The 14,772-nt window shown below is 38.1% G+C and overlaps 1 protein-coding gene across 2 annotated transcripts in view; it reads right to left on the bottom strand.

Annotated features, from left to right (window-relative positions):
* Positions 1 to 14,772, bottom strand: part of LOC102028040 (lymphocyte antigen 75) — a gene marked incomplete at its 5' end in the record, with an annotated part of 131,097 nt that overhangs the window by 99,922 nt on the left and 16,403 nt on the right. For both annotated transcript variants that reach the window (XM_013518696.1, XM_013518695.1), the window contains 7 exon segments: positions 1,695 to 1,837; positions 4,165 to 4,364; positions 6,977 to 7,146; positions 7,466 to 7,554; positions 8,097 to 8,207; positions 11,400 to 11,557; positions 12,442 to 12,633. In XM_013518696.1, the coding sequence (XP_013374150.1) occupies positions 1,695 to 1,837; positions 4,165 to 4,364; positions 6,977 to 7,146; positions 7,466 to 7,554; positions 8,097 to 8,207; positions 11,400 to 11,557; positions 12,442 to 12,633 (1,063 nt within the window).

The following is a 14,772-nucleotide window of genomic DNA, read 5'->3' as shown; positions in this document are numbered from 1 at the left end:
AATTATATATATTAGGATTATCAACTTGGGCCTTTTATACTCTTGCTTCTAATCTTTTACAACAAATTACTTATTAATATATTCTGCATTTTTAAAATTCATCTCTCAGCTGGAATATGTCTTTGAAATTTTTTCTAAGAAGGATATATAGTTGGTTTACATCAATTAATGTCTTCACAAATAAAGTTAATGGGAACTAAAATAAATATAATGTAAGCATTTTCTACCTTAAAACTCTTTAAATGCCAGTCTTTAAGTATCTTCTAAATTTAAAGTCCCAAAGAAAAAGGCCAGGTTTTGTGTTTTGGTAAACTGTCTCATATTTTGTTATTTCTTTTAAAGTGTCTGTTGAATTCAAAATGACTGGGAAAATGCTGAGCCCGATACTTTCAGGTCAAGATCTCTTTATAGTAATTTATCCTGGTATACCCTGAATCAGTCAATCAATCAATGAATCAACTGATCAATCAGTCTTTCTCTCTTTTTAACATTGGCTCTTTCCAGTTCAAAAAAGTAAGGAAAGAGAAAAATAATTTTGTAGAGTTGAAGCCCCTGTTACCCATTACAGTCTCCAAAGCTTTAGAGGAAATTTCCTCTCATGATGCCATTATCTGGCCTATATTGTTGACACCAGAAAAATGAGCTAGGAAGCCTCCTTCTACCCTAACAAGTACTTCTGATCACCTCCTGCTTTTAGCATTCGTATTGCCTTCCCTAATGTAAGTTTCTACCAGGGAAGCTATAATTGCTTTCTACTTAGTTGCCCAGCATTTGCCTACAAGTCTCCTTCCCCTCTCTGCATGTATATGGATATATGCAAGCTTTTATATGCATGCATATACATGTGTATAGGAATATAGGTCATTTATATCAATGAATCTATTCACAAATGAAGTTAGTTGGGGATTAAACTGTTTGCTTCTTAAGATCAAACTCTTTTCCTGACAAGCAAGGACATTCCAATTTCATATTCAAATCCTATTTTGTAGGTAAGATGTGTGATTCATTTCTCCATGACTATATCTGTACTCCTGTTCTCAGTACCTTTACTTATGTTCTGCTTAATGTGATTGCTTCTCCTATCTTACCTTTCAAAAGACCACCCACCTTCCAAGAATCAGCCTTCATGACTTTTCCATGATTACATCTGCCAGAAACACTTCCTCCTTACTTCAAATTCTCAAGGTCTTTTACCTGTGTTCTAGATTTTTGGCATACTTTTCTTGTCCTTGCAGCTGGACTTTATTGCACAAATGGCAGGGACTATGTCCCATCATCTTTGAATCTCTCATAACAAGACAAAACAAGAGCTATCAGCAGTAGCTACCAGGAGTTTGTTTTGTTTTGTTGAGGTTCTGGAGATTGAACCAGGGCCTTCACACTGAGCTACACTCCCATCCCTTTTTATATTTGTCATTTTGAGGCATGGCCTAGCTAAATTGCTAAATTGCCCAGACTGAGCTCTAACTTGAAATCCTTCTATCTCATCCTCCCACACTTCTGCCATTACAAAACAAAACAAAACAAAACAAAACAAAACAAAACAAAACAAAACAAAATGAGCTCCTGATAGCGTTTGCATATCAGAGTTCTCCATATTGCATGACTAGACAACACTAAATAGTCTTTTTGTCAACTTAAATATCCAGAAGACAACAAATTTACCTTAGAAGGTCTCATTCTAGAACTGTTACCTGAACTGTTCCCTTAATAAGTGAAGAAATTCCTTTATTTCATCCATATGACTGAAGCTAGGGAGATGTGCTCCAAGTGCGTGGCAGAACCTTTCAGCTTCTTCCCAGTTCCTTTTCCTCGTAACTCTTTCTATATGAAATACCTTAATAAAACAGAAAGTTGATTTGTTTTCTGCAATAACCATAAAGCACACTTTTAAAGTCAATGACAGTCAAATGTGGGAGCCCTTAGAACATTTTTGATAGGCATAATGATGGCAAAGATAAATACACATATATACTTAGACACAGATATGTCTTGTTCAGAGTGTCACTGAAGGCCTGCACAGGTGTCCCACTGTTGTGGGATGGGCTCTGGTTATGACTGATACATTCTGTCAATGTGAGTTGAATAGTTTAACTAACTCAGCCATTCTATATCCTAGAGTATAGAGGACCTGCCCTAGGGTGGCTCTTTAGGCTCCAGGATGTTGTAGGGGTTGATTCATTGTGTCAGCTTGAGAAGTTTAGAAGTGTAACTAAGTAACTCAGCAGGAGGCCAGGGTCCTCACTTTGTAAACATCTTTAGCCTGTCTAAGAGGAGGGCATGGAGATGATAGGAGTGCTACACCTGCCCTAGGGTGGAAAGCCTGCATACAATATAAGGGAGGAAAAGTGGCTTGCCACCCTTTTTTGATCTGGTTGCTTTTGCTGTCTTCCACTGCCATGAACTGTTGCGTCTCAGCCATGCCACCATGCCTTGGAGCCAGATGATTATGGACTGAAACTTCCATAAACTGTGAGCTAAATAAACCTTTCCTTCTTTAATTTGGTCATTGGGTACTTTGTCTCAGCAATGAGAAAAAAGTAACTAAGACACCTTTTGAAGCTAGACTGGGAATATGTTCCAGCAAGTCACCATGTTTTCATGTATTTCTAAGACCTTGGAAGATAAAATGAACTCAAGCCAAGGTTATAAAGCTTATATATGAATGTTCTGGGAGTAGACATCTTCAAAGAACTATGCTAACAATATAATTCTAAACATAAGATAGGGATAGCCACACAAAAATAGAACTATTTTTGGATGATGAAAATCAAAGAGCAGTCTGCACTAGTGTGTAACACTAATAGAAGGAGGCAAAATAAAACCTGACACTTCAGGGTGTTTCTTTGGTTTGGGATGATTAATTTTAGGCAAAAAGAACTACAGCTATTTCAAACAAGAGGAACAAAGGAAGAACTAGAAGGAGAAGATGGTGTAACAGTGGGTGATTGTTGGTTCCAATTCTTTAATTCCCTATAATATAACTACATATTATTGCTGTGGCCTCTTGCTGGGTGGACTATACATTTCTGTATCTTGATGTAGAGCTTGGCTTGGCTTGGACAAAGAAAAAGCAATGGAGAAAGAGAGGAAACACATACTAGGATACTAGAAAGACAACGCCATTAAATGGTTGATGAGAAAGATGATGCAATCAATTGGACATTAGTAGAGGTAAAGGCAAGCAGATGCCTGAAATGTGGTTGGGTTTGCCTTTTCCAGCTTCTGAGAAGGATTTACTATGAGAAAAACACTGCCAGGCAAGTGTGGCAATGCATGCCTATAATGACAGAACTCTGGGAGGCTGAGGCAGCAGGATTTCAAGTTAGAGCTCAGCCTGGACAATTTAGTAACTTAGCTAGACCCTGTCTCAAAAAAAAAAAAGGACTGGGAATATAGCTCAGTGTGAAGGCCCTGGTTCAATCTCCAGTACCTCATCAAAACAAGAAAAGATGGCCAGGGATTTAGCTCAGTGGCACAGCGCCTGCCTGGCAAGCGTGAGGTCCTGAGTTTAATTCCCAGTACTGAAAAAACAAAACAAAAACAAGACAAGACAAGCTCCTCATACCTACTGCTCCTTCAGCCCGAGACTTTGAGTGAACAGAAACAGACCCCAAATCATAGCACGGAGCCCAGCCGAGGAGATCTGCAGCTGGATGCAGAGTTGACTATTCAAACATGATCAGTCAAACCCTAGCTGCCCTGGAGATCTGCTAACTCTAGGCTCAACATCACTATTCCTGAGATTTGGGGTGGTGTCTAATGGTTTGTATGTGGCATTAACGTGATATTAACTCCAAATTACCTTTTTTTTTTGCATAATAAGAAGCAATGACACTGTTAATTTGGCAATAAGCACTGGAGGGACACGAGAATCATAAGCATGGTGTCAGCATGCCATGCAGCTCACCCAGCCTCCCAGAAGGAAAGAACCTGGGAAGAAGCCACTTCTGGCTCTGGTTCTGCTTTTGCAGGTGGGACACAGCAGGGTGTGGGGCTGAGCTGCCTGACATGAGAAGTGCATGATGTTCTGTCAAGCACTCTGCTCCCAAGCACCTGTTAGGTTATATGGGTCTATGGGAGGAGCATACTTTGTAGGAGGACACCAACTAGGATGGCAGAAAGATAACTCCACTGAAAGACGGAACTAGAATGTTACTTTACCTTATAACAAGAATGACTGGAGGGGAAAGTATGCCAGCCTTCAGGACAGGGGCCATCAGGCGTGGGGGCTGCTTCTTCAGGTTCCAGGCGTCTACTTATTTTCTTGCAGATTGAAAGTGCTCTGAAGTTTCTACAGTTCTTCACTTCCCACCTGCCAAGAGACTTTCCAGTAGACATAGCCACACACCCACCTGGAGATGCTAGGATGGAATTGGAAAATTTCATTAGAAACTAAAACTTTAAAATCAAGTTTCAACATTTTTTAGTGTATACTTACTCTCTTTATCTGAACCAAGGTGGAGAGAGAGAATAGGAAAAGCAATTGAGGAAAGAGAAAATAAATATGTTGTTCAGAATAATAATGCTGGTGATGGGTATTATGGAGAAGTGTTTACTACATGTCAGATATCTTCTAAAGGGATTAAGGTTATCCTTCGAGCAGTCTCTAGGGTGTATCCTATTGACATAACTGAGGGACAGTGAAGACTAAGTGACCTGTCCAACTCACACTATTAGTAAGCAGTTGACTTAGGATTTGGAGTAGTCTGCTTCAAGGGCAGTGAAGCCCAAATCACTACGCTGTTCAGGACAGTGGTACAGATTAACTAAACAATGCTGAGCAGGTTTTAGGCAATCTGGTAAACTTTAAAACAAAACCCTGCTAGATTCAGGTCCAAAGGAAGGGCTGAGAGAAGAATGTGGAAACATACATTAATTTATTATTTGTTCTATGGCAGTCATAGTTTTATTTGCTTACAACAGCATAAAAATGTAGCTTGTGTTGTCAGATCTGTTAAATGAAGATTAAATGACTTGCCCATAACTGTATGAGAGTTAAGATTCGAACCCAGATTTGTCAGTCAAAAACTCCTATTCCCATATATCATACTGCCTGAAGGGGTAGAATACAGGAAAGAGACACACAGATTGGAAAGTAACAGACAATTTCCATCCCACTAAACAGAGAAGCCATATGGTCTTGCATCTTACATTTACACATGGGCAGGATGAGGAAGAACGAAATGAGAAAAATGGTGCCATGCCACCCTGGACAGGGATGCTGTTTCCCTCCATTCTGTACCCCTTTCCATGGCTTGCTCAGGATACACCAAGCTGGGAATTGTAATGGCAAAGAGAGCTCAGGGGCAGCCTTCCTGACTACCAAGCTGAGGGAATATTCATGACCGCTACTTCCTGAACACCTCTCCAAACACGTGGTTCATCCATCGAGAATGTAGCACTTACTCTAAAATGATTGAGTAAACCTAAACTACAGATCTAAGAAAACACAGATGTAAAGAATTCATGTTTTATCTGTCAGAATATTTCTAATGTAAGTGAGATTTAACCAGAATTAGCATTGGTAGCCTCTATGTTCCATAACTAAAAAAGATGATTTTGCTATTATTAATATCATTCATGTTGATGAACATATATGCAAATTTGGTCAGTATTATTTCAAATATTAGATTCAATTATAAGATTAAGGTTCCAATTTCCATGTTATAAAAAATGGTCTACATGATCACATTAGGTTAACCCAAGGAAATAGAAATAATTTGAAAGGAGAAAAGCAAAATTCTGTAAAACTTCTGCCTTATTTAAAGCTAAAGTCCTCTAAAAATTACTGGCTTAGAAATTAGGAGATCTGAATTTTACTAACTCATAACTAGATGAACTCTATCAGATAAACCTTTCTAAATATTTTTTCAATGCTAAAATCACAAAGGGCTTCTGAGGCACTTTCAGTGTCAAATATATGTCAAACTGTGATTAACACTTCATGCTGTTTGGAGAAAGATGAACTTTCAGAATAAACATTACCTACAATATATTGACTTCTTAGTTCTTACTGAGAATAACAGGGGAAAAGATTCAATTTTGGAGAGTGAAGAAATAGAGAGATGAAATTGCACAGCACTTCACAAGAAGCTTCTAGATTCTGTTCAAGAATAAACACAAAAAAAGATTAAGGAAGTATGGCCATTTTCACAATGTTGATTCTTCCTATCCATGAGCAAGGAATATCTTCCCTTTCCTGAAATCCTCTTCAATCTCTTTTTTCAGAGTACCGTAGTTTTTGCTTATAGATCTTTTACTTCTTTTGTGAGATTAATTCTTAAATATTTTAATTTTTTGGATGTTATTGTAAAAGGTATAGTTTCCTTAGTTTCTCTCTCAGTATGTTTGTTGCTTGTGTATAGGAATGCTATTAATTTTTGAGTGTTGACTTTGTATCCAGTTACACTGCTGAATTTGTTGATTAATTCAAGGAGTCTTCTGGTGGAGTTTTTGGGGTCCTCCACGTAGAGTATCATGTCATCTGTGATAATGATAATTTCACTTCTTCCTTTCCTATTCTTATTCCTTTTATAGCTTATCTGAATATCCAAATTGAGGATATCAATATGTAATACAACAACCATTGTTAATTTCCTATCACCTTGTCTGAGATTCTGTATTGCTTACATTGTTTTTGTGTTATTTTCTAAGTGCATGTGTTTGTTAAGATGTTTTCATTCTTTTAACTTTAAACTTTAAAAAAAAAAGATTAAAAAGCTTACATTAGTGATTCCAGCCCTGGGTTGTCAGAGGTGGTTTTGGAGAACTGGTACCTAACTTCTTTCATTGGTTTATTCCCAAGGATTTAATAAGGAACACAGAGTGTGAACTTCTACTTCTTGTTTCATAGACTCCAGTCCTGACTACCATTGATTCCCTCACATTTCAAAAGCAAGTGAAGAATATATGTAGGAGGAATGTTATATTTCACTAGTTACTGTTGTATTACTTTAAAGGCTCAGACACTCACCCGGCTCAAGAAAATTCCAGTTGGAAAAGGTTACAGCTTGTTTTATTCCACCAGTTGTTGCCCAACTATATTCTCCACGGGAATCTACATCTCTCAGGCCAGTCCAGAAGTATTTTCGAAGAGATTTATCATACTTTTTCATCATATCATTCAGGTATTCTTGTTCAAATCTATAAAAGAAGAATCAAATTGGCAAATGTCTCACAATCATGAAATAGCCCTTTTTTCTTAGGGAGATTCAGAGTTAAACCAGGCATGGTGGTATATGCCTAAAATCTCAGCACTCTGTGAGGCTGAGGCAGGATCACAAGATTCAAGTCTTGCCTGGACAATTTAGTGACTTAGCAAGACCTTGTCTCAAAAATTAAAAAAAGCTGGGGATGTAGCTCATTGTGAAGGTGCTGGATTCAATCCCCAGCACTGCAAAACCAAACCAAAACACACCTCAGGGTTAAAAGCTTATTAGTACACATTTAGTGATGGTCACACCTGCTAGTGATAGTCAGGTTGCAGTTCGTTCCAAAAGGGACCTCATCCTTGTAAATCTTGTAACAGGTTTCTCCATGTCTCTTCCAGCCCTAAACCAGAGGAAAAATATTGTCACACATGATGCTGTCTCCTTCCAGCAAGGAAGTTTCTGTTACACTAATGACATCTTACAGGCTGTGGGAACTGAGCAGATAGTCAGCATGTTCCACACATTGTAAGGATGGGATGTCACTTCATAGATACCCACCACATAACTATGAGCCTGTGCCAGAGAGAAGTAAGCATAATTCTCTTTAGCCTGAGTGCCTGGCTCACCATAAATTGTATACCTATTGGTTGAGTTATCCTGAACAGAAATATTATCAGTGGAAGAGGTAAAGGTATCAGCATTGAGCATAGTAATCATTTACATTTTTTACAGAAATTCACAAATAGGTAAGTTTTTTGCTATCTGTAAGAATGGCAATACACTATGATTTCCTGACTTCTGATCCACTCTAATGTAAATGAACGGAGCTGGTGATTTCTTCTACTTTCTAATTCTGGATTATTTATATTTCAATAACTACAGTACCTCTAACTAAGAAGATGTAATTCTGTGTAGGAAAACTTATAAAGGGATTTTACACACCTCAGCCAGAGGACACATCTTATCGGACTTTGTATCATTCACTTTTTCTCCTTTCTTCTTACATACGTATTTAAGTTTCTCTTCACACGACTGGACTCTCCACTGACCTAGCTTTTAAAAGAGAGAAAAGTATTTTCTTACAGAAGAGATGACTGGTCATGTTTCGAATTAAAGTCACAAAAACTGTGAGGGAGTGGGGAGAGCGGGCTGTGGCTGACAACCTCTTATCTTAGGATGAAGCCGCAGTGTGGACGAATTTCATCTTCTCAGAGGCATAACAGTAAAACCCCAGAGGACACATAGTCTAGAGGCTGAAGAGGTGCCAAACCACTGCCTTAGTGTACTCTAGTCTTCCCTGTGACACAGCCAAAGCCCATTCACAGGTTAAACTCTGGGGCACGTGAACCTTCCTGTCTCAGCCTTCTTATGTGCTTACGGAAGATGGTGGTTATAAGAACTACCCTTTAAGAAGTCTAGAATCAGAAGTTGGTTTTTTGAAATTTTAACTCTATGTCAGACTAGACTTGAAAGTTGTCTCTTTCAAATTAAAATTAATTTTGTTTCATTGCTCAGTCACTTTTCTATCTTGTAACAGAGTTTTAATAGATGAACTGTGGGGCGAGTCAATTCTGAACACAGGAATGCTCTCTGGGTGATGCGTTTAGTTCACTCTTGCCCATGGGACTGAACGTCCCTTTTTTATAACTTTTATAAAAATTCTGTTAGTGCCGAGTTGTACCTGCATATAACATACTTTGATCATTCATTCCTCCCCCGCCTCAGTCACCCGCCCTTTCCACTTCCCTCCCCATCCGCTTCCTTTTCTCCAATTGTCTCTCTTCTGCTTTCATGTGTTTTACTCTTTCTCTCTTCCCTAGCTTTCTCTTATGAGAAGAAACATGGTATTTGACTTTCTGAGTCTGGCTTATTTCACTTAATATGATGATCTCCAGTTCTAGCCGTTTTCCTGCAATTAACATGGTTTTGTTTTTCCTTTATGGCCAGGTAACATTCTATTGTTACATCTACCACATTTTCTGTATCACTCATCTGTTGATGGGCACTAAGGTTGTTTTCATAGGTTAGCTATCATGAATCGAGCTGCAATAAACATGTGTATGTTGACTTTAATTCTTTTGGGGGTACAGATAGATCAAAAGGCAACTCCATTTTTTAGGTTTTTTGTAAAACTTCTATACTGCCTTCCATAATGGCTGCTGTCTTAGTTACTTTCTTATTGCTGGGACAAAATACTCAGTATCCATAAGTTAAAGAAGGAGAGGTTTACTTTAGCTCACAATATGTAGAGGTTTCAGTCCGTAGTTGGCTGGCTCCAAAGTATGGCAGCATGGCAGAGGAAAGAGATCATGGCATGACAGGCAGAAAGCAGCAGCCTTCTCTGTTTCTCCTTTTACTCTGTCTAGGCTACAAGCCTACTGGTTGATGTCACCCACACATGGGGCGGGTCTTCCACTTCAGTAACTCCATCACCTACATCCAGAACCATGCTAAACTGAGCAGTGAATTAATCCTACCATATCACACACCCATGATCCAGTCACTCCCCAAAGCCCCATCTATGAGTACATGACATCTCATCTTTTGGGGCACACCTAGAAGAATTCCTTTCCCCAAACACCCTGGCCAGCATTTTTCTTCTTTTGTATTCTTGATGATAGGCATTCTGACTGAAGTGAGACAGAATCTCAATGTACTTTTGATTATCTTTTTCCTAATGGCTAAAGATGTTGAACATTTTTCATATACTTGTCAGTTATTTGTATTTCTTCTTTTGAGAAATACATTTACTTCTGCTCATTTACCCATTTGTGATTTGCATTTTGGTGTTAACTTTTTGAGTTCTTCATATATTCTGGATATTAGTCCTTTACAGGAAGAGTCACTAGCAAGGCTTCTGTCCCATTCTGTAGGATGTCTCTTCATGCTGTTGATTGTTTATTGTGCAGAAGTTTTTAATTTGATGTATTCTCACTTGTTGATTCTTGCTGTTATTTTTTGTGCAACTGGAGCCCTATTCAGGAAGTCTTTGTCTGTGCCTATGACTTTGATTGTTTTCCCTGTTTTCTTTTAGGAGTTTCACGGTTTAGGTCTTATATTTAGGTTTTTTTAGGATCCATTTTGAATTGATTGTTTTACAGGGTGAGAAATAAAGATCTAGTTTCAATCTTCTACATATGCTAGATAATCTTTTAAATAGATCAACATTCTCTAGATAAATCATTGCTATTGAAACCTTTCTAAATATATGTAACATTTATTGCTTCCATTTAAGTCTCTCTAGATGTCTAGATGACACAGCTACCCTCTCAATTAGAAAAAAAATGTCCATAAGAAAGTGATAAAAACAAAAATATAAAGGTACAGATATCCTTTATGCTCAAGCTACAACCTATTTTGAGCTGTTAAATATGTTCAATACATGTTTATGCAACCTACAAGAGAAAAGTATTTTTCTGAACCAATTTAATTCTAATTTTTAAATTAAAATATTTAAATAGTTTTATTTAAAATTGTGATGTTAACCTTGATGATCAGACTGACTTGCTTTGGGGATGCCTGGAAAAGCACCTGTTCAGGTGTGCCGGGGTGGGTCACAGGCACACCTTGGGAACTATATGTGGTCCCTGGCCCCTACTGTTCTGGTGCTCTTCCCCTACTCTCTGCTTCCTTGATGCCATGAGTTGAGGAGTTTTTCTCCACCATCCTGGTCAGCATGATGTTTCTGCCTTAGAGTCAGCCAACCACGGACTGAAATCTCTGAAAATGTGAGCCAAAATAAAACATTTTCTCCTTTAATTTGATTATGTCAGGCAATTTGTCCTAGCAATGAAAAGTGACTAATACAGAAGTTAAGTATTAAATACCATTTCACTTAATTCTCAAAGAAGGATTAATATAAAATTCAAAAATGACAATATGGGACTTTTCAGGTTTCCTTGTGACTACCTGCCAAATATCACACTGATGGCAGAAATGCAGATGATGACTCTGCTCCTGAGAGAAAACACGTTACTAGAACCAGTGTGCACAAGACTGTGAGTTTGAAAGAGATTCTCTATCTGTTTCAGACAAAGCAAATTGTCTCAGATAGGAAGTGAGTCGTTTAGTTAGGAATTGCTTTTATTTACCCATTTTTCAGCAGCTATCAGAAAAACGATCTACAGGGCTCTTACTTCTTATTTTCTTTCTCAGCTTACACATAAATACTTTATCCAAACTAATCTTAATATTATCATTGAGGATAACAGTAAGACTATAAATAAACCACAGGATGTTTTGTACCTTTCCTAAATATGAAACACAGTTGGGTGTCTCATTGTAGGGAACTTTTGGCTCATTTTCATCCCAGTACGTCAGAGTAACTTCAGTACCATCTGACCACTGAAACAAAGTTGGTATATTTATGTTCTTAAGGCCTGTCCATATTTCTTCTTGGGTATCTAAAAGAAAAATGTGTTATTTTGTTTGGTTTTCCTCAATTATATTTTTCAATATGTATACTGTTACAGAGTTTTGCCTTCCCATATGGGTTTTAAGAATCTTTATAGTATTCTTAATTAGCCTATTAAAGCGTTCAGGAGGGAGGCAGGTTGGACAGTGAAGGCTCTTCCTGTTACTGACACTCAGAAAGAACACGGGACCCGGAGCGGGACTAAAATTTCCAAGCTGGGTGTTCCTGACCTCCGCATAGATAAACTTTGCTGTATGCAGATTACTGAAACTCTATAAATACAACCACAGATATTCCAGTTAGAATAGAAATATTGTTCTCTGCTTCCCATGAACAACTCCACCGACTTCACAGAAGGCACCATGAGGTATCTACTATTACCTGTTATTATTAGAGAATCTTAGGAAGAGGGCGTAACACCAGTGGTTTAATATAGTTTTGTTTACTGGTCTTTGATTCTCAAATAATTACAAAGTGAAATAGTTATCATTTGTTTTTGAAGAAACTTAAAATGAATTTAGTCTATAAGAAAAGGGAACCTATTCAATCAACAGTTGTACTGTCAAATTAGTAGCCATTAGGCATATGTGGCTATTTAAACCCAAATGTCAAGTAATTAAAATTAAATACAAGCAATAATTCTGTTTATCATTTCCCAATCTCTATTTCAAGTGCTCAAAAGCCACATGTGGCTACTGGCTACTGGACTGGACAGGGCAGAAAACAGACCAGTTCCATTATCACAGAAAATCCCGCTGGACGGTGCTAATCTGTAGGATCAAACCGTAAGCTTTCATTCCCACTAAAAGTCTGAAAATGGGGATATTTTAAAATGTCTTAATCCTCTCAAATAGGATGTTTTAAAAAACTTACCTCCATTATGGAGTTTTGTGACAACCACCTCCACATCTGCTAACGAATGAATGCTGATGAGGTCACCACCGAAAGCTTTGCATTTTATTTGTGCCTCATCCCAGGAACCACTTTCATTTACTAGTAGATAGCAAAATCCATTATTTGGCAGCCAGCCTGCATCACAGCGGGTATCTGAATACGTCCAAACATCTGGGGGAAAAGCGGCAATTTATATTCCAGTAAAGATATTGCTATTTTGAATAAAAAACATTGCAAATTTTTCTGCCTTGAATCTAAAAAATTCTGGAAAACCAGGCAACATAATATCAGATACTAGAGTGACATAAATTTATGTTGTCCCTAATGTACACACGGCACGGTAAGAATTCCTGCAAGGATTCAGATAACGATGTGACCTTACTGTGATACAGACATGCTACATGGCTGGGCATGGACTGCTTAAGGGGCACAGGTACAATAAAGGGAGGGACTGCCCTTAGCTCTAACAGACAGAAGAAAGGGGTGGGGTAAGCCAGTTGCTGACAAATCTTTTCCTGGGTCTGAGATTTGTTAGGCTCCCCTCCAGTTTCTGCCTTTGAAAGGATTATAATGAGGCTGACTCATCTCTCCTTGAATGATTAGGTCACCAAGGAGATGTGCATTAATGTTCAGTATTGAGCAAAGGACAGGCAGAGATTTAAGGAACAGAATAAGACATCTGTACACTTCACATTCAAGAGATGGCAACAATGGAGAAAGAGGGTGAAGGGCACCTCCGGACTTCTCTCCTTCCCACCCTGTTGGCCCCTTTGTCCTCATGTAACTACCAATTTTTGGTTTTGACTATGATAAAACTCACAAATGAAGGTCTCATCTCTCTAGATTAGAGAAAAAGATCCAGGGACAAAGCCATACAAAATACTTCTACCCTTGTTAAAAAATTAGAAAACAGTTTGTTTACTCAGACTTCACTGACTCAGAACCACTTTGAACAACTGATTTAAGAAAACAGCATGTTAAAAATTTGGACAGTTTATTTTTTACTAACGGGTGAAATTCAGGCTCATCTAGCCTCTCACGCTTGCAAGATAACTAAATTAACTTTTAGATTCTGAATAGCACTTATTATTACTACTCTGTTTTACAATTATGATAAAGGAGTGAAGGGGGAAAATCATGCATAATTGAATTTAAAACAATCATTTTCATATTCTAGTCTTTGTCTCTGTGAATAGGTATTTTTATAAGACTAAAATGATAAGTAGGCATATCATTTTGTTCAGCTCTTTGTACTTTCCTGATGGCATAGTTATAATAAATGCATATTATTCAATCATGTGGAAACAATTTACTTAATAATTGCTACTTTGAGGTATTTACTTAATCTATTGTTGGTTGTTCTGGTTTATTTTCATTTGTGCTCACTTCCCTATTATGCTTTTTGTTGTATGGATTACATTTGGTTTGCATTAACTTGGAAGATAAGCGTTCATTTTCCCTGTTATCTTAAAACAGTTCCTTATATCATTTATTTGATATAACTTTTTTCTTAAAAAAAAAAGATGCTCTGAGCTCCCTTTTGGATGACAAGAAATTTAGTTGCCTTTCCCCTTTCCCTCATAATTCCTTAAAGCAGAACTTTTAAAATTCACCTTTTTCCTTTTCAGTTTTGAGTCTGGGTGTTTGTTATTCAGTAAAGATTTAACCAAATATCAAGTGTACATCAGGCACTGTGCTTGATAGTCTTAGCACTCTTCTTCATTCTTGCAAACCATTCCTTAAACTTCCCCTTCTTAAAACTTCTGCTGTTCCTGTGTCTCTTTCATTCTCAAACTCCCTGGGAAAAAAACCCTTCCATGTACAAATTTTGTCCTGAGATACTCATTTTTTACCTGATTTTTCTGTACAAGGATGAAAAGACCAGCATGAATGGACAGAGAGGGCTGGACAGACAGGGCTGGGGCAAGAGGTCGGAATGCCTGGGAATACTCCTGTGTCCACAGGTATGCATCGCAAGTATGCAGTACAGGCATAATACCGGCCCTCACAGCAGCAGCAGCTCTCAGACTTGAGCAAACATCGGGGCAACAGATGGCCTTCTTTTGATTTTTTTAGTTTTCTTTGGTACTGAGAATTGAACTCCTGCCCTATGCCACTGAGCTATATCCTCAGCCCCGACGGCCTTCTTAAAACAGATTTTGGGCCCCACCTCTACAGTTTCTGACTTGGTAAATCCCAGCAGGTCCTGAAACTCTGCATTTCTAGCAGGCATAGGTGATGCCAATTGTGCAAATTGCTGATGTGCACTCTGAGAACCACAGTGGGCAGGGGGAGAGACAGAGACAGAGA

The sequence above is a fragment of the Chinchilla lanigera genome, unplaced genomic scaffold (genome assembly GCF_000276665.1).
Source record: "Chinchilla lanigera isolate Chin_1 unplaced genomic scaffold, ChiLan1.0 scaffold00048, whole genome shotgun sequence".
Lineage (NCBI taxonomy): Eukaryota > Metazoa > Chordata > Mammalia > Rodentia > Chinchillidae > Chinchilla > Chinchilla lanigera.
Note: the sequence above shows the minus strand (reverse complement) of the source record. Positions and strands in the feature narration are given on the sequence as shown.